Source organism: Ailuropoda melanoleuca, chromosome 8 (assembly GCF_002007445.2).
Source record: "Ailuropoda melanoleuca isolate Jingjing chromosome 8, ASM200744v2, whole genome shotgun sequence".
NCBI lineage: Eukaryota > Metazoa > Chordata > Mammalia > Carnivora > Ursidae > Ailuropoda > Ailuropoda melanoleuca.
The window spans coordinates 54,693,017-54,718,005 of NC_048225.1; the positions used below are offsets into that span (position 1 = coordinate 54,693,017).

The following is a 24,989-nucleotide window of genomic DNA, read 5'->3' on the forward strand; positions in this document are numbered from 1 at the left end:
GGCAGAAATGGGAGGGATTCTTTACTTCTTTAGCAGCTATCTTCTGAAGAGTTTTCATTCTTTGGACCTTGGGCATCTTTCAGAGCCTGGGCATTCTGTCTAAATGGTGAGCTAAACCTGAAATGACTGGGAATGAAAGTTATTCCAGGGGGATTTATAAGAACCAAATGAATCATTTCAGATTCTCCAGGGAGATCACACTTTTGAAGACAAAAATGGCACAAAGAGATTACAAAGTACAGATTAAACCAGCACAAGACACATTGGCCACCTCTGTCTGCAGTGCCTTTCCAGCAGGTCTAGTTCTAGACACACCCAATGCATGCTCAGAGAGCTTTCCTTCCGTAAGTACAGTTTACACCCTAGAAACGGGTCTCAGGGCATTGCTACAGTGTCTCAGTGGCCAAAATGTCCAGATTTCATTTCTTCCTTTGCAGCTAAAACTTACCCTTTCAGAGTCCACTGCTGGCAAGTTCCAGAAATTTCCAATTTCTACCACAGAAGGTGGCAGAACAAGGCATCCTTAGCCAGAGGAGGGGAACTAAAACATGAAGCCAAGGAATCTGTTGGCCTTAACTAGGAAGACTATCCATTCAACCCAGACATTCAGTCTTCTTGGAAGTTACTGATCTACATAAAGTCATTCCTCAAAATCTCAGTAACGTGCACTAACCCAGGAACTGAGTGAACTGGAGCAATCCCTGGCTGTCACCGGCTAACCTTGGAAAGGTCTGTTTCCCTCCTAGGCCAATGATCTCATCTGTAAAATGAAGACCAAAACATAATTTATCCCAAAGGTTGTGCGTTGATGGAGCCAAAACTAGCACCCAGCTGTTCTGAATCCCAATCCACTGACCTTCGCTCTCGTCTCTCCTGCCTACCCCTCGTGTTATCACAGCGATTCTAGGCACAGTTTAACCGTAACGGGAACATTCAAAACTACTTACGCTGAAGGAATGAACTACTGACAGGCACAACAACATGGGTAAAACAGGGTAAATGAAGTCAGACACAAAAGGGTATATATCGTATGGTATTTATATGCAGTACTAGGAGGGCAAAACTAATCTGTGGCACTAGAAATGAGATTAATGGTTGCTTCTAGGGGTGCCTGGGTGGCTCAGTCATTGAGCATCTGCCTTAGGCTCAGGGTGTGATCCCAGAGTCCTGGGATGGAGCCCCACATCGCGCTCCTTCGCTGAGAGCCTGCTTCTTCCTCTCCCACTCCCCCTGCCTGTGTTCCCTCCCTTGCTGGCTGTCTCTCTCTCTGTCAAATAAATAAATAATCTTTGAAAAAAAAAATGGTTGCTTCTGAAGAAGAATGACTGAAAGAATGTAAAGGAACTTTCTGGGGTTATGGAAGTATTATATTGATAGAAGTATAGGTTTCATGGGGCGCCTGGGTGGCACAGCGGTTAAGCGTCTGCCTTTGGCTCACTGCCTTCGGCTCAGGGCGTGATCCTGGCGTTACGGGATCGAGCCCCACATCGGGCTCCTCTGCTATGAGCGTGCTTCTTCCTCTCCCACTCCCCCTGCTTGTGTTCCCTCTCTCGCTGGCTGTCTCTATCTCTGTCAAATAAATAAAAAAAATAAAATCTTTAAAAAAAAAAAGTATAGGTTTCATGGGTGACTGCACTTTTTTAAAGATTTTATTTATTTATTTATTTATTTATTTATTTATTTATTTATTTATCTAAAGGTGTGGGGGTGGGAAGCAGAGGGAGAGGGACAAGCAGACCTGGGCTGAGTGCAGAGCCTGATGCGGGGCTCAATCCCAAGACCTGAGATCATGACCTGAGCAGAAATCAAGAGTTTGGACACTTGGGGTGCCTTGATGGCTCAGTGGGTTAAGTGTCTGCCTTCAGCTAAGGTCATGATCCCAGGGTCGTGGGATCAAGCCCCACACTGAGCCCCATATCGGGCTCCCTGCTTGGCAGGGAGCCTGCTTCTCCCTTTCCCTCTGCCTACAGCTCCCCTGGTTTGTACTCTCTGTCAAATAAATACAATCTTAAAAAAAAAAAAAAAAGAGTTGGACATTTAACTGACTGAGCCACCCAGGCACCCTGAGCATTTTTAAAATTGATCAAATACACACTTAAGATCTATTGTTTCACTATAAATATAAATTATATCTCAATTAAAAAAAACTTTTTAAGAAGTATGCTGAAGAAGTTTAGAAGGGAAGGTAATCCAACATTCACTGAACACTGGCGAGCCCATTTATATACATTATCTCCATCTCAAATTCCTAAAAAGGGATTATTCCCATTTTACAGATCAGAAAACTGAGGTTTATGAGGTTAAAATAACTCACCTGAGGCCTTAAGACCAGTAAGTGTAGAAACTAGGAATACCCCAGTTTTGTCTGACTCTTTACAGTAAGTTGTCTCAGGAAGGGTGGGAAAGTTATTTTCAACTTTGTGCAAGAAGACTTGCACTCCATTTGATTTCACTGCCATATGATTCTAGGAAAGTCCATTTCCTTCTGGACCTCACTCTAGAGAGTCAGATGAAGCTCATAATTGTTTTGTAACTCTGAGGTTCTAGCAATCAGAATATCTCCCATCCTTCTTGCCAGGATACAGCATTAGAGGCAATTTCCATTTATCTCAGGGCAGACTAGGGAGTAACAAAAGCTCTTTGACTCTGGCAAGAGGATAAATCATCAACTAGGTCAGTGACACAAGAGCTCCAAGGTGACAGAACACAGCTGCCTCCTATTTAAGAGCTAAACCTGACTCATCCCACAGTGATGTAATGGAAAGGGATGGACTGGGAATCAAGAGATCTGAATCCTGCTCCCAGCTGTGCCAATGAGGTGTGCCGTGACCTTGGGTAAAAGCACTCCCTTTCCTGGGCCCTTAACCTATACTTGCTAAAAGAGAGGGTTAGGCTGGCTTAATGTTCTTCAGCTCTAGTGTCTTGTCAATTTATGAAATCCTGTGTCCTACTTCCACAAATCACTAACAAGGAGAAGTGAGAAATGAAAAGAATATTATTCTCCCAGTTCCTAAATAGAGTCCATATGGTATGGGGGCCATGTATATGTATTTGTAAACATCTGTTTATTCATCTTTATCTATCTGTCACTATATATCCCCCAAAATTACACACATCCATTAGCAACATCTCTTTTATCTTCCCCAAAGGAGACTCAGCAACGAGTAATTCTACAACCAAAATACCAGTCCTCACCTGAAAAATTCTGCCCATGCTCCCATTGGACTTCACTTGCAAGTAGTGGCCTGCTGAACCTTCAGTGTCAATTGAGAGAAGTATTTTAATTGAAGGTTCCTGCTATCTTGACAGCTCTCCCTTAGTGTTACACCTTAGAAGGAAATCTGATTTCTTGTTGCCTTTAGAGACTGAGGCAAAGAAACCAAAATAACTTCGGGACTGAAACTGTTGAGTTTTAGAAAAGCACATACAATGCTAAAAATGCTCTGGGTTCCCACAGACCTCTATGTAGGGATACCCCATAGCAGCAGTGGAGTATGGGAGAGAAAGATCTGCCACTTACTAGTTATGTGACCGTTCAGGGGAAGGAAGTCATTTTATCTCTCCAAACCTCAGTTTTTCCATCATAAAACTGGGATAATACCATCAACCTCAAGGATAATTTTTAGAAAGTACATAGCATAATGAAGGCTCAGTAAATGTGAGATACATACTCAGATAACACACTCACACATAACCTTTTCACACACACAGATACCCATCCACAGGCACACTCATATATACACCCTAAAAGACTGGTGTAAAGATTAGAGCTCACGTAGTACCTTGCACAGGGTCTTGCTCAATAAATGATCACTATTACGTGCAAAAGTATGAACTCACCAATGCTCAAAATAGGAAAAACATGAGTGGTCCCTTAGACTAGTGGTTCTCAAAGAGGTAACCCTGGACCAGTCGCATGAGTATCAGCATCACCTGGGAACGTGTAAGAAACGCAAATTCTAGGCCCTCATTCAAGATCTACTAAATCAGAAAAAATGGGGGCAGAGTCCAACAATTTGTGTTTAAAAAGCCCCCCCAGGTGATTCTGATGCACACTTAAGCTGAGAACCAGTAACTTAGATCAGGGTTTGACAAACTATTTTTATAAAGGATGCATAACGAATGTTTTGGTTTTACAGTCTGTGTCACAACTACTCCGCCAGTGCGAAAACAGCCACAGACCATATGTAAATGAACAACCATGGCTCCATTCCAATAAACAGGCAATGGGGTCTTAGAACTAAATATAGGTGATGGTTGTGTAACATTGCGAATGTATTAAATACCACTGAATTGTCTGCTTTAAAATGGGTAATTTTGGGGGCGCCTGGGTGGCACAGCGGTTAAGCGTCTGCCTTCGGCTCAGGGTGTGATCCCGGCGTTATGGAATCGAGCCCCACATCGGGCTCCTCTGCTATGAGCCTGCTTCTTCCTCTCCCACTCCCCCTGCTTGTGTTCCCTCTCTCGCTGGCTGTCTCTATCTCTGTCAAATAAATAAATAAAAATCTTTAAAATAAAAAAAAATTAAAAAAAATAAAATGGTTAATTTTGTAGTTTGTGAATTTTATCCCAGTACATTACTTTAAAAAAAAAACAAGCAGGCAGTCAGTGGGACTTGGCTCACAAGCAGGAGTTTTCTGACCTCTGACCAAGATCAACCTTAATTCTTTGCTTAAACTCATTCCGGGTAACCCTAATTGCCAGTTATGTAACATCTGCCTCAATATGACGAGTCACTCACTACCCACAAAGCAATATTTTTTCACTATGGACAGACACTGAATCTATCTGGAGTTTTTTTCATATACAAAGCCAAAATCTCCATCCCTATGCCTTCTATCCAGAGGGGGTTTACTTATGTTATGATCCTCTGTTTGACCAAAAGATTCAATGCCAGATTGCTTGAAAGGATGGGATCACTCTAATTGGGGAAATACTGAAGGGAAACATGCTTCTGTGCTAAAGAGAAAATATAATCCCTTAAAGATACTCCACAGGGGCGCATGGCTGGCTCAGCTGGTGAAATATGACTCTTGATCTTGGGGTTGTGAGTTCAAGCCACACAATGGATGTAGAGATTACTCAAAAATAAAATCTTAAAATAAAATAAAAGACCTCCCACAGGCTGGACTGACTTCTCACATACACACACATGCCCACCAGCTGCAGATTTTTATTAGATGGAGGATGTGTTAGGTTGGCTCGAAGGAAAGTGGTAACAATTGGCAAGCACTCCTCCATACAAGAGAGGAGGCATTCCTGGCTAATGGGGATGGGTAGTTATGATATCTAAATAGGATCAGGGTCTTCTGCTTAACTTTGACCACCCAAGAAGATCTTCCACTTGGCACTCAATTATCACCCATCCTGACATGAAAGGGTCTGCAATGAGCTAGTTCAACTTGGCCAACAGTTCTTCCAGTTCTGGCCGAGCTTTGAACCTTCCCTTGAAGTCTTCTTCAGTGTGCTGGGGAGAAGAAAAAGAAAGTAAGGGGGAATTACTGCAGAGCTTTCAGTTACTCAAACATACACAGCATAAAAAAAAATATTTTAAATAAATAAACAAATAAATAAAATCCAGCCAGCTCTGCAGAGAATGATTCAGATTTGACTTCTATTGAGTATCTACTATACACCAGACTTGTATTAGGTACCAAGGATTCTGAATCGGGCTTCCTCCCTGCCTTAAGTGAATTTAGAGTCTGGTGAGAGAAGGTGAACATATAAAGAACGAATGTCAAATGCTATGAGTATCTCATTAGAAGCACTTAAAGAGAGAGAATGCCCAAATTTTCTGTCTGCAATCGGAAATAACAGAACCAGGGACTGGAATATTTAAGTCAGCATGACCAGCACATTTTCTCCTGTATACAGATCCATGTGAAACCCAAATAACAAGAAGAGGATTAATAAGCGTGGGCTCAGAACAAGGAGAGCCGGATGAAACAAATGGCATCAGTCTAAAACGACCGGATGGATCTGTCATAACAAGGCTTACCTAAGCAAATGGACCCAAATACTCAGTATTTAGGCTGAGGTTCTTAATGTTTTCCAAGTTTTCTATGCCAAACTTCCTTCTGATTGGCATTCTTTTCTCAGTCAGGCTACAGTCAAGCCTTGAAAATCCGGGAAACTCCTCTTTAAAGTACATTTCCGTATTTGTGTTCTGATTAATTATACTGTATATAATCTTAAATCATGTTCTTTCTATACACAATTAAGAGCTCACCCCTAACATCAGGATACTGTGATGGAGTTCAGCTCCTGTGGTCCATATGGCATCAGCCCTGATGCACTGGAAGGGCCAGGAAAATGATCACCGTAATACCGGTCTGCACAGCTTTCCTGTTTATTACCCACATTTCTGTCTTGTTTCTAAAGCCAGATGCTCTTATCCATATTTTGAGCACCGGTGGGCCACCAGGGGGCCTCTTCTCAAACTAGCACCTACCTCCTTCACTGACAATCTGACTCCTTCGGGAAGATTGCTTTGGATTATTTCCAAGAATATCTCTGCAAATGTAGCACTCAAACCGCTGATCTGCAAAAGGGAAGAAGATGCTCTGAGAGAGGGTACTGAAAACCAGGTGACTGGGCAGACCTGGCATGGGCTCAAATGTCAGCTTCAGCAGAGCTATAGGGCCTAACGTACAGAGCTGGCTTCAGGGCCCAGCCTCTACAGGATTCCTCTTGCCATCAGTCAAGGTGCCTGCATGCCGACATAGTCGTGGCCAATATCTGCCCCTGTAGACAATGGATGTCATAACTGGACCAAGAGGTTATCAAGTCCAGGATGACTTTCTGATTCAACTCGGATTTACCCACATAGACCTGACTGGTGTCAGACCCTGTGTGGAGAATCCAGAGGTGAATCAGATGTGTGGTAGAAGAGGGCATGCAGGGGGCTCTGCAGGAACCCACGAGAGAAATCGCTACCTGGGGGGGGGGGGTCAAAGACAGCCTCCAAAAAAGGTAACTTCTAGGTGGAGTCTTGAAGAAAAACAGGAGTAAACTGGGAGAATTCAGTAGTAGTATGGAGGGTTTTCAAGGCAGAGGAAACAATATTCAGTAAAATGTGGATGCATAGCACCACACTAGGAATTAAAACTAGTTCCATGTGTGGCTGCAATGAATGGGGTATAAAAAGGAAAAGCAGGAAGACAATCAGAAAGGTATTTAGGCACTAAAGAGCCCAAACTTTGTCCTATGGGCCTCAATGGCAAGTTAGATCTTTAAGAGCTATATCTCAAATAATTAATTTCTTTTTTTCAAATAATTTATTTCTGATAATATTTTTAAAAATAGATTTCGTTTGTTTGTTTATTTATTTAAAGTAGGTTTCCCGCTCCAAGGTGCCTGAGTGGCTCAGTGGGTTAAGAGTCTGCCTTCAGCTCAGGTCATAATCTAAGGGTCCTGAAATCAAGCCCCATCCCGGCGGGCGGGCTCCCTGCTCATTAGGGAGTTTGCTTCTCCCTCTCCCTCTGCCCCTCCCGCTACATGTACACACACACTCTCTCTCTCAAATAAATAAATAAAGTCTTAAAAAAAAAAAAAAGTAGGCTCCACACTCAGCGTGGAGCCAGATGCAGGGCTTAAACTCACAACCCCGAGATCAAGACGCAAGCTGAGGTCAAGAGCTTAGCATTTAACCGACTGAGTCACCCAGGCACCCCAGTACTTAATTATTTTTAAAGTTAGCATAGATGTAAGGTGTACTACCCTAACATTCCCTTCATATCTTGCTGATACACTTCTTGAGTGGATCTAAAAGGGGTGATGTCCATATGTTAGAGTATTATTTGTCAATGAAAGAGAGTGAAGCACTGACACATGCTACAACATGGATAAACCCTGAAAACATGCTAAGTGGAGGAAGTGAGACGTAAAAGGCCATATATTACACAATTCCATTTAAATGTCCCGAAAAGGTAAAACCATGAGGCAGAAAGAGATTAGTGGTTGTCAGGAGCTAGCGGAATGGGGAAAGAGGAGTGACTGTAAATGGGTAGTTTCTTTTTGGGGTGATGAAATTGTTCAAAAATTGATTGTGGTGGGGCGCCTGGGTGGCACAGCGGTTAAGCGTCTGCCTTCAGCTCAGGGCGTGATCCCAGCGATATGGGTTCGAGCCCCACATCAGGCTCCTCCACTGTGAGCCTGCTTCTTCCTCTCCCACTCCCCCTGCTTGTGTTCCCTCTCTCGCTGGCTGTCTCTATCTCTGTCGAATAAATAAATAAAATCTTTAAAAAAAAATAAAAAAATATAAAAATATAAAAAAACATTTAAAAAAAAAATTGATTGTGGTGATGGCTGCACAACTGTGAATATATTAAAACCCGTTTAATTTTACACTTTAANTAAAAATATAAAAAAACATTTAAAAAAAAATTGATTGTGGTGATGGCTGCACAACTGTGAATATATTAAAACCCGTTTAATTTTACACTTTAAAAGGATAAATTATATTTGAATAAAATTCTCAATAAAGCTGTTATAAAAAGGGGTCATATTAAGTGTGAATTTTTAATAACTCTGGGCACCCTCATGGTAGTGTGGTTGTCACCCATCCATCTCTGCAGTAAAACAACAGAAACCATGGCTAGATTTAAAGGGAAGCCACTGAGGAGTTTTGCTCTCAGCAGGAAAATGACATGATCACACTGGTAAGAGGGTAAAGCAAAGTGGATGGATCTGAAAGATTTTTAGGGGTGAAGCTACAGAATTTGGTGAATGAATGAATACCAGAGGACAAAGAGGGTTAAACATTAGGCTCAAAGGTGGGGAGGATTATAGAAAAAGAAAAATGTCAGATCTTCTACAATTAGTTTTTTTTTTTTAAGATTTTATTTATTTGATGGAGAGAGAGACAGCCAGCGAGAGAGGGAACACAGAGGGAGTGGGAGAGGCAGAAGCAGGCTCCCAGCGGAGGAGCCTGATGTGGGGCTCGATCCCAGGACTCTGGGATCACGCCCTGAGCCAAAGGCAGACGCTTAACGACTGAGCCACCCAGGCGCCCCTACAATTAGTTTTATATACGCTGAGTATAAGACACCTGTGGAATATGCCAGTAGAGAAGTCCAGTAAACAAGTGGATATCAGGTTTGAAGCTCGACGAAAAGGTCAGGACTGGAGATGTATAGCTAGAGGTTATCAGTATATAACCCATCAGGACTGGGAGATACGTGTCGGGGGGTTGTCAGAACATAATGATGGTCACTGAGGCCAGGGGAATGAATGAGACTGCATAGAGGGAAGGTATTCCATAAGGAGAGACAGAGGGATCAAGAACTAAGCCCTAAAGAACATCATCATTCAAGGGGCAGCCAAGAGGAAGAGAAGGACATGATAGGAGAAAAAAGGGGAAGAAGAACCGGGAGAAGCAAATACATTTCAAGGTTCTCCCACAGCACCTACCTGAACCACTCGTTCATGGATGCTAAGAACTGAGTCCAGGAGCATTTTCCGGCCTTGGTCCTGTAGCCGCAACACCTCCATGGTTTTGGTGGGCATAGCATAGCTGTGGGAAGGAAGCGTGGGCTATGAAGAAGGCTCCCTTAGATCGGCAGCGCCACTTCCGTCAGGAGAGTCCCTGAGGAGCCACTGCTGCAATGCAGTAGTTCCTGGAATCTAGGGCTCTTCGTCTGCAGCCAGGGGGGAGGTAACCAGCTCCTCCTAAACCTTCTCCAGAAGCCTCTAAGCTCCCTGAGGGGACAGGCCATGTCCAATGCCTTTCTGCATCCCTAGTTCTTGCCTGACACAACACTGAATAAAATCTGGTGGTTAATAACTTATTTGCTGCTACTAAAGAAAATCCAATTCTAAAAGAATCAATGTCATCACTTTGGAGGTTCACCTAGCATGTTTTACCTCTTCTGGAGAAATGAGGCATGAAACCCAACTGTTCTCAAAGAGCAAGACTTCTCAACCTCAGCACTATTAACATTTTAGACCAAATAATTCTTTGTTGTGGGGGGCTGGCCTATGTATTCCTAATCTCTACCCACAAGATGCCAGTAGTACCCTCTGAAGTGGTAAGTATACAAATTACCCCCAGGGGCGCCTGGGTGGCTCAGTCGGTTAAGTGTCTGACTTCAGCTCAGGTCATGATCGCAGGGTCCTGGGGTTGGACCTGCCTCGGGTTATGCACTCAGTGGGGAGGCTGCTTCTTCCCCTCCCTCTGCCCCTTCCCCTGCTCTTGCTCTCTCTGTCTCTCTCCCAAGTAAATAAATAAAATCTTTAAAAAAAAAATGGTCTCCAGACATTGTTAAATGTCCCTAGCTTGAGAAATACTATTGTAGAGACTGTGCTTGCTCTGATCAGCTTCCTAGCAGTGAAAAGAACACTGGAGTGGAGGTCAAATCTTGGCCCTGTGGCTTACTAGCAATATTTACTAAAGCAAGTTACATGTCTCTCTGGGCCTCAGGTTCTTCCAGAATAAAGAGGACTACAATCTAGGTCTATATCAATAGACGTGTGAAGATCAGGCATGGTGATGAGATAGGATCCCCGGCTACACAGAAATGTGGTACTAGTGCTGTGTTTGTCTTATCAAAAAGTTCACCAAAATGAAGATAAATGAAATAACGACAGTAGAATTCCTGAATTTTCATGTCACACGAAGGTTCATCAATTGATAGCAAGGTGCAAGGCCCTCTACAAAATGAATAATGGCAATAATGAAAATAGATCAGAGACACAACAGTCCGTCCTGGATTTAAATATTGGCTCTGCCACTTAACACCTATTTAACCCTGGACGAATTAATTCAGCTTCTGAGTCTCAGATTCTTCAGCTACAAAATGGAGATAATAAGGATAATACCTAGTTCATAAGGTTGTTGCAATAATTAAATGAGATTACATAAGCAATTTGCCTGGCATAATATGCCTACAGACGCCAGTGCCCTTGCTCTTACAAACAGTAAATGTTAGGTATTACAAGCTCTTCCAGGTAACCTCCCTAAATAACATTCCTTCCCACTTTCCAGCACAATCTCTCTGACCTCCTCTTCCAATTCAAATTTGGTAATAACTTCCCTATATAAATAAGGACACATTCATAGACTTGTTATGGAATAGCAAATAAAATAACTATGTAAAGCTTTCAGGAAAGTAAAAAGCACTCTAAAACACTATTTTTCCTTCTTGACCTTCTGCAGATAAGACTGACTGACTAAAGTGGGAGTTGTCCATTCCTGTCACTGAGCATGCATTTTATTCTTCACCACTTACTTTAGCAAGACGTCATTGATTTGTTCGTTCACTCATTCATTCATTCAACAAACATTTACTGAAAGCTTGTTCTGTCCTAGGCAGGCTGGTGGGCAATATGCAGCCTATGCTTTAAAGGAGCTTGCTAAGAATGTTTTAGAGAGGCAAACATCTTCACTACAGTAAGACAAAGGCAGTAATAGGCATGTACTGAATATTACAGTGACAAGAGAGAGAAGAGGGGCTCAGAGAAGAGGGGCTCAGGGAAGACTTCACAGGTGAGATAGGCTTTTATCAAGATGTTAAGAATAAACACATAGGTGTTTGCCTGGAGAGCATTCCAAAAAGTGAAGTTCTCTACAAAGGCACGAGAGGCCCTCAAAGGGAACAGAAAAGCCAGACATAGTTTGATAAAGAAATACTGGGAACTCTGTTCATTTCAAGGTAGAATAGGCCTTTAAGTAGTTAAGAATATAGGTAATTTTTCTTTAGTGTCTACACTTTTCTGTACTTTACAAATTTTCTGCAATAAACATTACTTGGATGATCAGACAGGAAAAACAGAAGGGAAGAAATGAAATAACTTGATGTCAAAAATCAATAATAATAATGCTACCTCCTGGGAGTACTACCTGGAACAGGACACAAGGGTTCCTGCTGGGGTGCTAGGGAACTTAGAATCTGTGGACTTGGGACACCTGAGTGGCTCAGTCGGTTAAGCGTCTGCCTTTGGCTAAGGTCATGATCCCAGGGTCCTCGGATTGAGTCCCATATCTGGCTTCTTGCTCAGTGGGGAGCCTGCCACTCCTCTGCTTATGTTTTCTCTCTCTCTCTCTCTCACAAATAAATAAAATCTTAAAAAAAAAAAGAATCTGTGGGCTCTACTAAATATTAATTATATCTCCATTTTACTTTTTTAAAGATTTATTTATTTATTTTTGAGAGAGAGAGACAGAGCATGCACATGCATGGGGGGGGTGGGGAAGGTCAGAGAGAGGGGGAGAGAGAGTGAGAGAGAGTCTCAAGCACACTCCCCCACTGAGTGCTGAGCATGGAGACCCATGCAGGGCTCCATCTCATGACCCCAGACCACAATCTGAGCCAAAATCAAGTGTCGGACGCTTAACCAACTGAGCCACCCAGGCGCCCCTGTACCTCCATTTTAAACAATGTAAGTGGACTTCCAGAAAAAGAAAAAAAAAAAACAGAGAGAGAAAGAGTAGCCTTACAGAAAATGACGCTGAGCGATGCTTTTACTCTCCACAAAGCACAGGAGCCTAGATCAGCTTCAGGCTTGGAAGCTGCTCCCAGATGAGTAAGATTTCCATCTCCAGGCAGCTGCTCAGCAAGGGAGGCAGGCAAATTAAGAGACCTGCCGGCTAGGCTTCCTCCTCTCCCCTCCTGGGTGAGTTACAGCTGCAGCAGTGCAGACCATTTATAGAACAAAAGCCAGCACACCACTCCCCTGCCCAATTCCATCTCAAGGTCAGAGCCCTACCTGGCACTCCCAGAGGAAAAATGGATCATGATGAAACGAAAATCAGAAGAAAAGAAAATCATTTCATCTCTGAAAAGCTGGGCAGCAAGAATGCCTAACAATACGATGGTCTGAAAACCTCAATCAATACAGGGCCATGAGCAGCTGAAAACGAACATCTCTCATGCCCTGTGCTATTTGGAGCAGAGAGCAGAAAAGAGGCAAAAAGCAGCACATCATTCATTCCGCTGTTCTAAGAATCATGTCCATGACTACTGGAACTCAATCCAAGTCAGTGAATATTTATTCAGTGCTCACTATGTGTCAGGTACCGGGCAAGCTCTTAGGGTTAAACTGTTAATGAAGACAGAAACAATCCTTGCCTTATAGATCTTAGAGTCTAAGAAGGAAGACCGGTAATAGTCAAGTAATTATGAGGGCAAAGAATGAGCGCTGTGAAAGGGAAATTATATAATCTTTACTTCTCCTAAATATGTAACATAAAGACCTAATTTAATGAGGTTCTCTGAAGAAGTGACATCCAATATGAAGCCTAAGAAAGAAGTAGGGGTTAGTTACGTAAAGGTGAAGAGTATTCTAAGCTTTAGAGAGCAAGCATATGTTTGAGGTGGAAAGGGATAAAAACAAAGCCCATGTTAATTGAAGGGAGAGGAAGAGGAAAGGGGAAATATGAGTTAAGGCCAGAGAAGCAATCCCAGGCTATAGGGCACCTAGCAAGCCATGTGAGGAACTTTAATTTTGATCCTAAAGGAATGGGAAGCCATAGAAAGATTTTCAGCATGGTAGTAACATGATCATATTTTCATTCTAGAAAGATCACAGTGAAAGCTGTGTGGAGAACCAATTATGAAGAATTGAGAATTTGAAAAAAAGTGGATTCAAATCCAGACCTTGCCATTTATTAGATGTATGACCACAGGCAAGCTTCTATTATATTAATAATAATTAATAATAATAATAGCAGCCAATTGTTGCTGGGAACAGTTGTAAGCACTTTAATATATTATCTCCCTTAATTTTTTTTTAAGATTTTATTTATTTATTTGACAGAGAGAGAGAGACAGTCAGCGAGAGAGGGAACACAAGCACGGGGAGTGGGAGAGGAAGAAGCAGTCTCCCAGCAGAGCAAGGAGCCCGATGTGGGGCTTGATGTGGGGCTCGATGTGGGGCTTGATGTGAGGCTCGATCCCAGGACACTGGGATCACGCCCTGAGCTGAAAGCAGACGCTTAAGGACTGAGCCACTCAGCCGCCCCCTCCCTTAATTTTCACTATAGCCTTTGCAGGCAGGAACTTTTAGCAACTTCATTTTACAGATGAGGAAACCAAGACACAGAGTGTAAGTAAAGTGCCCAACGCCACGCAAGAAGAATGCTGCAGAACGAAAGAAAAACCCAGCAGTCTGGCTACAGGGTCAGCGTTTTGATTTGTGAATGTGTGCAAGGTGCTTGTTTGAATTCATCACATTATACAAAAAAAGCCAGAGTAGTTGGCTGATAGTAGGTGCTCGACAAATGCTACTGCCTTCCTGCCTTTACCTAAATGAAGCCAGAGCTTTCCACAGCCAGGTTTTAAAAACGGCACCTTTTAAGAAGTCCTTCTGAAAATTTAAATCACTATTCCAGGGAGCTGACCGACTGTAGATATGATAATATTCTGTAAACGACATTTAATGCTTCTTTGCCACCATAAAAGCTACTCCTGATCCCTACCAGCTAAAAAAACAAAACAAAAAAACCCTTCTCATTAATTATTAATAACAATATTATTTACAGGGCATTTGCAATGTTCCAGTCTCTCTGCTACGTGCTATCATATACTGTCTTACTTAATTTTCAGAACTTAAAGGAATAAGAAAACTATCATCACCATTATATAGATGTGGAAACTGAAGTTCAGAATTTACCAAGGTCATGTTGCCACTACCTGGTAGAACTAGAACTAGAAATAGGCAGTTTGATTCCAGAGCCTGTACTCATAACCATTTGTTACTCAAAGTATGGTCCACAGACAAGCTGCTGGTGAACATACTGCTTGTTGTCAGTCCGTGACAAGGTAAGAAGCAGGCAACAGTCACTAAATATACTATTTAATTCAGCAGACTTTTTTTTTTCAATAGTGAGACTTTCTTGACAAAGGAAGCAAAGCACTAATGTACATTTTGGCATAAGCTTCTGATATCTTTGCAGAGTGGCACTTTGAGGAAGCACTGCTCTAAATTTTTATGCTATTCAGCCTCCTTGAACTGACATTGCACTTTATCCTTCATTTACCACCTTGCACATTATGCTGTATACACACACACACACACACACACACAGAGTCCCTGAAATCAGGGACACTCTCCTTAGACTCCTCCAGGCACATGTCTAGCTAGTACAATATCTACCACATGGCGGGAAAAGGCTCAATCAGTAGTTTTTTAATTGATTTTAATTAAAGCACTTTCATTAAACTTTAGGAAATGTATACCAGGTATACCACACAACTGGATTATGCAGTCATAGTCAAGAACCTGTCATTCTTTCAACGATGGTTTAATGTCTCCCATGTGGCAGGTCTTACGTTAGATGCTAAAGAAATAAAAAAGAACACAGTTCCCAGTAGTCAGTGGGGAGAGGAGCTGACACATGAATAGATTATTACAGCCCAGAGCACTAAGTGACATGACAGAAGTGTGTGTCAAGTGCTGAAAGAGCAACCAACTCTCTGGGGCATCAGAAAAAGATAAAGCACATCTTTAGTCCTAAAACAATTGAAGTACTATCAGCTGTGCGAGCTACAGTCACAGCTTATCATCCAATCTTCTAGACAGCATGTTTAGCACAGTTACACTAAGCTATAAAGGTTTAAAAGTTCAAATTTAGCTTAAGGACTTAAAATAAGACCCCATATACTTAAAAATACTGGATTCAGACAGAAATGGGTTAAATCTAGGCCACTTATTGGTTCTGTGTATTTGGGGCTTTGTGAGCCTTGATTTCCTCATCTGTAAAATGGGAATATACTGGTATCTAATGAGTAAGAAAGTGTAACTTTTGCCATATCCACATATTGTGCCATGTATTACCTTGCCACAGTGACAAACCACCCAAATGATTACTTATTAAATATTTTTTTTAATCAATTCACTTAAAAAGTAAATTTAAAAAACAAACTTTCTGTACAGCAACTGGAATACATGTTGCTGATGCGAAAGAAAACAGTATATGTAGCCACTTCGGAAAAAAAATTTGGCAGTTTCTTATAAATTTAAATATCCACCGCACTTAACCATTCGACCCAGCAATCACACAGAGAAATGAAAACTTACATTCTCACAAAAACCTGTACATGTTTATTGTGGCTTTATTTATAACTGTCAAAAACTGGAAATAACACAAATGTCCTTCAACCATTGAATGGATAAACAAACATATATCCAATCAATGAAATGCTAATCAGCAACAAAACGGAACAAACTACTTGATACAGGCAACAACAGAAGTGAGTCTCAAATACACTATCCTAAATGAAAGAAGCCAGACTCAAAAGGAAAAATACTGTATAATTCCACTTACATCGAATCCTGGAAAAGTCAAGACTATAGAAAACAGATCAGTAGTTGTGAGGGACTGGGGGTAAGGAGAGGGATTAACTACAAAGGCAGGAGGGAACTTCTTGGGATAGTGTAAATGTTTTATATCTTGAGTATGATGATATTTACTGTGTGCATTTGTGAAAACTCATAGAAAACTGTTCACTAAAAAGATGAATTTTACTAAATGTAAATTATATCTCAATAAGCCTGAGTTTATATCACTATTATAAATGGAAGACTAGTATCAGCTGCCATCAAGATAAATTTTTTTTTTTTTAAGTACAATGGGGGTGGCTGGCTGGCTCAGTCGGTAGAACACACGACTTGATCTCAGGGTCGTGCGTTCAAGCCCCACACTGGGCCTGGAGCTTACTTTAAAAAAAAGTACAACGAAAAGAAAACAAAATATTGTAAAATTCCAGCTAGATACTATGCTAGCCAAAGACTCTGAGTCTGAGGTCCCTCCTCTGTTAATGAAGATTAGGAAGTGCTAGAGTGGCGTTAAGGACGTACCAGAACCACACAAAGAATTCTCCTTGACATAATCAGGTTGAATGAGAGTTAAAAAGGGAAGAAATTTCTCACCATGTGATTTAATTTTTATTTAAAGCAAACTACAGGGCATCCCACACTTTCTGAAACACTGAGATAAGATATGTAAAGTGCCTGGATTGGAGTAGGTAGCCAGTAAGTGTTAGTTCTCCTCCCCCACAGTTTTCCAGCAAATTCAAGCAAATGAAAAGCAGAGCAGGCAAAGAAACCCTAAATAAATGGGGAGATATGCCTTTTTAATGGATCAGGGGAATCAAAAGCAATGTCAATTCTCTTCAAACTGACCTACAGATTCAACATAATCCCAATAAAATTCCATCAGGTTCCTTTATGTAGAAATCAAACTAATTCTAAAATTTTTATAGAAAGCCAAAGCACCTAGAATAGCCAATATAATTTCAAAAAAAAGAACAAAGTTGTAGTTTCAGTAATCAAGCTACAGTGATCAAGACAGTGTGGTATTGGTATAAGTGTAGATACGTAAATCACCATAACAGAATAGAGTCCAGAAATAGACCCACATAAACATGGTTGGTTGACTTTCAAAAAGTGCTAAGACAATTTGATAAAGATAGAAAATCTTTTTAAAAAATGGTGCTGGTGGGGCGCCTGCGTGGCTCAGTTGGTTAGGTGACTGCCTTCTGCTCAGGTCACCATCCTGGAGTCATGGGATCTGAGTCCCAAATCGGGCTCCCTGCTCAGCAGGGGAGTCAGTCTGCTTCTCCCTCTGACCCTCCCCCCTCTCGTGTTCTCTCTCAAATAAATAAATAAAATCTTTAAAAAAAAATGGTGCTGGAACAACTGGATATTTATATGAAGAAAAAAAAAAGAACTTTGACCCATATCTCATACCATATACAAAAAAAAAAAGGAAAAAAAACCTAAAAAAACTAAAACTGGATCATGGACCTAAATGCAAAACCTAAAACTATAAAACCTCTAGAGGAATATCTTTGTGATCTTGAGTTAGACAAAGTTGTCTTAGATATAACACCAAAAACATGAATGATAAAACTTAAAAGAAGTCTGCCCTCCAAAGAACTCAGCTAAGAAGATGACAAAATTAAGTCAAAAACAGGGAGAAAATATTTGCAAACACATACTGAAAAAAAACTGGTATCCAAAAATAGATAAAAGAATTTTCATAATTCAATAATAAGAGAACAAACAACCCAATTTTAAAAATGGACAAAAGATTTGGACAAGTCATCAAAGCAGATACACAGAAGGCAAATAAGCATATGAAAAGATATTCAAAATCATTATTTACTAGGGATATGAAAATTAAAAACTATTAGATACCACTATATATCTATTAGAATAGCTCTAGAAAAAAAATTGACAATACCAAGCGCTGACCAGGAAAAGGAATTACTGTAACTTTCATACATTGTCAGTGGGATAACAAAATGGTGCAGCCACTTTGGAAAACAGATGTCAGTTTTTTATAAAGTTAAAGATACAGTCACCATACAACCCCCAAATCTCAGGCTTAGGAGGCTATCCAGAAGAAAAGATATATGCCCCACAAAACATACATGAGAATGCTTATGACAGCTTGATTCATAATCACCAATAAACCGGAAGCAATGGAAATGTACTTCAACTGGTGAATAGATAAGACAATTAAGGTCCACCACTTAATGGAGTACTACTCAGCAATAAAATAGTTCCAAAAACATGGAAGAATCTTAAACACATTATGCTAAGTGAAAGAGGCCAGACACAAAAAGCTACACACTGTATGATTCCATTTACATGATGTTCTGGAAACTTAAAACAATAGGACAGAAAAACAATTGTTGGTTGCCAGGGATATGACTACACCTGGGCATTGGGGAAATTTGGGGGTTAATGGAACTGTTCTATATTCTGATCGTGGAAAACTATATGCCTAATAAGGGCGAATTTTACTAAATATAAATTATGTCTCAAAACCTCATTTAACAACAATGACAAAGCAGAGCATGCTACTCACACCAAGAACACCCCATGCAAAGGCATCCTTCATACCTTTCCTCAACTTTAAGGGAGAGATGGTTGCAGAGGTTGTGAACATACTGGGCATAACTCTCTGCCAGGGCCATGTCGTATGCAGTCAGGTGAATATTTAAAACCCCATATTCATAATCTGTCCCCAAATTAATGGGTCTCAATTCCACTTTTCCTTTCTTCTTCTTGGGCTGAACAGAAAACAAAAGGAGAAAGAAAATAAATCAAAGTATTATACAAAAAATTCTAATCATCCCATCTTGATATCAAAGAAATCAATCTTTCAAAATCAGTTTGTTTACCATTTTTCTCTTATGACCTTACTTTTTTTTTTAATAATTTTTATTATGTTATGTTAGTCACCATACAGTACATCCTTAGTTTTTGATGTAGTGTTCCATGATTCATTATTTGCGTATAACACCCAGTGCACCATGCAGTACGTGCCCTCCTTAATACCCATCACCAGCCTATCCCAATCCCCCAGTTGAAGCCCTCAGTTTGTTTCCCAGAGTCCATAGTCTCTCGTGGTTCATCCCCCCTTCTGTTTACCCCCGCTTCATTCTTCCCTTCCTTCTCCTACCGGTCTTCCTCTTATTTCTTATGTTTCATAAATGAGTGAAATCATATGATAATTCTTTCTCTGCTTGACTTATTTCACTTAGCATAATCTCCTCCAGTCCCATCCATGTTGCTACCAATGTTGGGTAATCGTTCTTTCTGACCGCTGAGTAATATTCCATTGTATATATGGACCACATCTTCTTAATCCATTCATCTGTTGAAGGGCATCTCCACTCCTTCCACAATTTAGTTACTGTAGGCAATGCTGCTGTGAACATTGGAGTGCATATGGCCCTTCTCTTCACTACATCGGTATCTTTGGGACAAATACCCAGTAGTGCAATTGCTAGATCATAGGGTAGCTCTATTTTTAGCTTTTTAAGGGACCTCCACACTGTTTTCCAAAGTGGCTATACCAACTGGCATCCCCACCAACAGTGTAAGAGGGATCCCCTTTCTCCACATCCTCTCCAACATTTGTTGTTTCTTGTCTTGTTATGACTTACTTTCAAACTGAAGTTCCCCTGGGAAGGAATGGGTAGCTTCCCTTGCCAGTCTGGGCTGCTATCAGCCAACAAAAGGAGAGGGAATATTGCTGGCATTACTTTAACACAAATACAAGTGACTATCTTATGCAATTAACTTAAGAGACTCACACCCTCCCTGGTCCTCAGCTTCCCAATTTTCTCAAATTGGTGAGGTTATGCTAGATAAGAGATTCTTAATCTAGAACCCAGTGAGGGATTTTAAGTGGTCTATCAACCCCAAAATTTATATGCAAAATTTTACATGTGTGCATATTTTTCTGGAAGAATTCTTAGCTTTTATCAGTATCTTAAAGAAATCAATTGCAAGGAAACTCATCATTAGATCTCTTCCAGCCCTCCTAGCTTTGAAATTCTGCAATCATTTAGTCTTCCTTTTAAGAATTGAGAAGTAGGGGCGCCTGGGTTGCACAGCCGTTAAGCGTCTGCCTTCGGCTCAGGGCGTGATCCCGGCGTTGTGTGATCGAGCCCCACATCAGGCTCCTCTGCTATAAGCCTGCTTCTTCCTCTCCCACTCCCCCTGCTTGTGTTCCCTCTCTCGCTGGCTGTCTCTATCTCTATCAAATATATAAATAAAATCTTTAAAAAACAAAAAAGAACTCATGAAAATGGAGTGATACACTATGTTCTCTTTTATGTCTTGTTTCTTTCATTCATTATATTTTCAGGATTCATCATGTATTAGCTGAAACAACAGTTCTTTCTTTCTCATTGCTCTAGTAGTCTATTGTATGAATATGCAACAATTTATTTATCTTTTTTTTACAGTTGATGAAAATTTGGGTTGTTGTTTCTACTGTGGGGCCATAACAAATAGTACTGCTCCCCATGTTCTTGTCCGTATCTTTCAGTGAACACGTGTATGCATTGCTATTAGGGATATACCTAGAACCTGAACTACTGACTTAGAGAGCATGCATATATTCGTCTTTAATAAGTACTCTAAAACAGTTTTACAGAGATGTTTCCGGTTTAGTCTCCCACCAGAATTAATGAGAGTTCTATGTGCTCTACATTCTTGCCAACACAAAACTTACTGTAGTCAAGTATTCTGGTCTGTTTTAGCCCTACTGTTTGGTATGAAGTGACAATGAATTCAGGTTTCAACTTGCAGTTCCTTTAAGTCAGTTGAGCCTGAGCACCTTTCCATTGGATACTCTCTTTTGTAACCTGCCTATTCAAGTATTTTGCCCATTTTTTAGATGGGTTGTCTGCCTTTCTCTTACTGATTTGTAGAGATTCTTTCTATATTCTAGATATGATCCTTTGTTAAATATATGTGCTGCAAATATCTTCTTCTTCCCTGTAGCTTCCCTCTTCATTTTTTCATGGTGCATCCTGATAAGCAGAAGTTCTTATTTTTAATGTAGTTCAATTTATTCATTCTTGTACGATTATAGTGATTTTTGTGTCCTGTTTAAGAAATCTTCGTGATCTTAAGATATTCTCATGTTATCTTCTAGTAGTATGACTATTTTAACACTTACATTTAGATCTACAATCCATTTTTAAGTGATGTTGGTGTATGATGTGAAAGAATCATTTTTATTCACATGATCATCCAGTCCAGTTGACTTAGCACCATTAGCACCATTGCATGGTAGTGTCACCTTTGTCATATAAGTGCCCACAGATATGTGGATCAGTTTCTGTCCTCTTTATTCTGTTCCTTTGGGCTCTTTGTCTATCCTTGAGCTAATACCACATGCCCTGCTTATTGGAGACTTATAATAAGTCTTGTTATTTGGTAGAAATAGTTCTTTTAAGAAAAAGGGCAAAAAACCTATTTTTATTTATTTTTTTTAAGATTTTTTATTTATTAATTTGACAGAGAGAGAGAGAGCACCAGCAGGGGGAGCAGCAGGCAGAGGGAGAAGCAGGCTCCCTGCCAAGCAAGGAACCCAATGTGGGGCTCGATCTCAGGACCCTGGGATCATGACCTGAGCTGAAGGCAGACGCTTAACCGACTGAGCCACCCAGGTGCCTCTCTATTTACATGTCTTAAGTCACTCCTATCTAACAGCCAACATTCTAGTGGTTGCCACAGAAGAATGTTCCTGGCAGAGCACCTGAAATGGTTCTCTCCCATCACTGCTCCTTAGGTCAGTCTAAGACAGCAGAGGCCCAATCTAGGGGAGCAGGAGGAGGACCAAGAAATGGTCCTTTCACAAGACCGGTAATACCAACAACAGACCCGGTCTCACAGGGATGTTCTGAGAACTGAACAAAACACTATGTAAAGTGGCTTATACAGTCCGTGTCACATAATTACTCTATGTATTAACTTTTATTTCTATTTTCATTTTTTAAAAAGAAACATGTTCTTTTTTTTTTAAGACTATATTTATTTATTTGACAGAGAGAAAGAGACAGAGCACAAGCAGCGGAAGTGGCAGGCAGAGGGAGAGGGAGAAGCAGGCTCCCCACCAAGCAGGGAGCCCAATGCGGGGCCCAACCCCAGGACCCCGGGATCACCACTTGAGCCAAAGGAAGACACCCAACCAACTGAGCCATCCAGGCACCCCTACTGCTATTTTCATTTTTATGTTCCTATCTAGCACAGGAACTGGCAAACAGAAAACATGCAATGAATCACAATTTTAGAATCTTAGAACTGGACAGCATTTAGAGATTATTTTGTCCCAGTTCTTCATCTTTGCCAGGGAAGAATATGAAGCCCAGAAAGATCAAACATGTCTCCCAGAGTGACACAACCAGACAAGACAGATCCTAGGAACTAAAACCCAGACCTTCCAACCCCCAACTGCAGCCTCTGCATTGCAAAACTTTTTATAGTCTTTATAGTTTCTGCATTTCTTATCTTTATGATGAATATCTTCCCCACTCCTTTATTAAGTATATGGTCTCTTATAGTTTCTCATTGCTAAAGTTCTTAACAGTGGTGGCCCCCCCAAGGGTCCTAGATTTTGCTATGAGTGAGAAGCCAAACCTCTAGAGACCAACTATCAAAGAACAAGGGCTTGGCTCTCTCTTTTTCAGAGCCTACCATGCTCCGTGGCCAAATGCAGCAATCCAGACTTCTCATCAAGACATTCAGCACTGCAGTCAGAGCTGTGAAGAATGCTAACATTGGAATGCAATGGGGAGCTGCTAAAATTTTCCAGCAGAGAGGGGAGGAGCCTCTCTAAAGCCTTTAGGAGGCTTTTATAACCAGGGAAAATGCCAGGGCTCTTCAAAGGTGTTGCTTTAGAGGAACAAAACAAAGCAAAAAAAGCGGATTCCAGTATCCCTCTTGGCATCTCACTTGCTTTTCTGTGTTGGCCTAGATATGCCTGGACCTCTCCACATTATCAGGAGCCCATTGTGACATTGTATTTCGGTTCTGAGCCAGGGCCAGCATAGCCAGCAAGAGCTTGGCTGCTTATAATACCAGTCACCAGTTCCTATAATTTTACCTGTACAGTCTTTCTCATATCCCTTCCCTCCTTTCTATCCCTACTGCCTGAGTTCATGCCCTTATAACCACCATGGGGAGTTATTAAAGATATCTGTGCAAAGCATGTATGTGACTAGAACTGTGTTTGGAGAAGGCCACCCTGACTGCATATGGAGGAGAATCAGGCAGGAAAGGAAGGAAAGCTAGGAGAAAGGCGGCGGGGACTATGGACTACTGTCCACCATCAAACTTTGGCACTCCTGTGACTGACCTGGATTCAGTGTGTGATGGCCCAGAGTGGCCATTCTTAGATCCCTGTGGGACTGCACTATGATCCTCCAAATAGGCCAGGGGATAAATTAATAAACCATTTTTGTAAAGAAATGTCCATATTATTATCCCTACTTTACAGAGAGAAAACTGAGGTCCTATGGAAGCACATTACTTGCCCAGGGTTACTGGGAAACTGCTGGGAAAGAGCAGAAAAAAGGATTAGACTCAGCCTGCTACAACTGCAAGGGCTCCTAGAGATAATATAGTCTCTCCTTCTTTCCCTCCCTAATTTTACCCAAGGGGAAAGTTGAAACCCAGAAGGGGGAAGTGACTTGTTTGCAGTCACAATAGTAAGGAAATGGCAAAGGTAACCACTTTATGTCTAGCCATGGCTGGAAGCTGGGTCTGTGGCCCCAAGCCCAGGCTCTCTCCTCTAGATTCTGTAGAAGTGATAGTGTCTGCCCGTCACCATAGGTGGCATTCTCCACAGTGGGAAAATTGGGAAGGAACAGTATCATCCTAATCTTCAAATGAAAAGGCAAATATGCCTGCAGCATATGTAGCTTCCAGAACTTCTGGTGATGAAAATTTAAAAACTGACACCCGGGGACCTGAATGATCTGATGATGGTACTCTGAACAGTCCATAATGAGCTATTAGGTACACAGAAATCAAGTGCCTATAACTCAGCGTGGCGCTCTCGGGAGACATCACCAGACAGAAGGCCTGGCCCTGACCGGCATGACCACAAGGCACAGCCTTGTACTGCACAGAGCACCATACTTAGATGGAAGCCAAAGGAAAGCCGACTTAAAGCCTGTCTGCTTAGTCACTAAATGACATTGAATGACCTCTCTACGTGTCAGTTTCTTCCCCTGTAACACCTAACATTCTTGTGAAGCTTGAAATAGTAAATTTATATGAAATGGAAACAGCATAGACATCAGATGGACTCTGACCACCCTTGGTTCAAATGTTGGCTCTGGAAATTACTAGCCATTTAGACAAGTCATTTAATCTCTCTGAGTCTTAGAGTCCTCAAACAGGGTCTTTAATAGCTAGGATATCTGAGGATTAAATAAAATATACTATTTATAATACTATAAATGGAATAATGTTTTTATTTTTTACTTTATTTTTTATTAAGTTTTTTTATTTCAATTCCAATATAGTCAACATACAGTGTTATATTAGTTTCAGGTGTACATTATAGTGATTCAACAATTCTAAATATTACCCAGTGCTCATTGTGATAAGTGTACTATAATACTTTAAAATGGAATAATGCTTTTAAAGCCTGGCACATTGTAGTTATGGCATTTGGTACATAGCAGTCACTCAATAAATGGTATCTTTAGAAAAGTCTGAGCAATGTACACAAA

The 24,989-nt window shown here is 41.0% G+C and overlaps 1 protein-coding gene across 3 annotated transcripts in view; it reads right to left on the reverse strand.

Moving 5' to 3' along the window:
• Positions 1-5,155: 5,155 nt before the first annotated feature.
• The window catches only part of MRPL48 (mitochondrial ribosomal protein L48), a 54,430-nt gene continuing 34,596 nt past the window's right edge, over positions 5,156-24,989 (reverse strand). For 2 of the 3 annotated variants that reach the window (XM_002915316.4, XM_034666359.1), the window contains exons 5-8: positions 18,850-19,019; positions 9,412-9,514; positions 6,452-6,541; positions 5,156-5,467 (exon numbers count right to left, since the gene is read on the reverse strand). In XM_002915316.4, coding sequence (XP_002915362.1) covers positions 5,393-5,467; positions 6,452-6,541; positions 9,412-9,514; positions 18,850-19,019 — 438 coding nt within the window. In that variant the 3' untranslated portion in view covers positions 5,156-5,392. The remainder of the gene's footprint in view (positions 5,468-6,451; positions 6,542-9,411; positions 9,515-18,849; positions 19,020-24,989) is intronic. The other variant, XM_034666360.1, reaches the window with a different exon arrangement.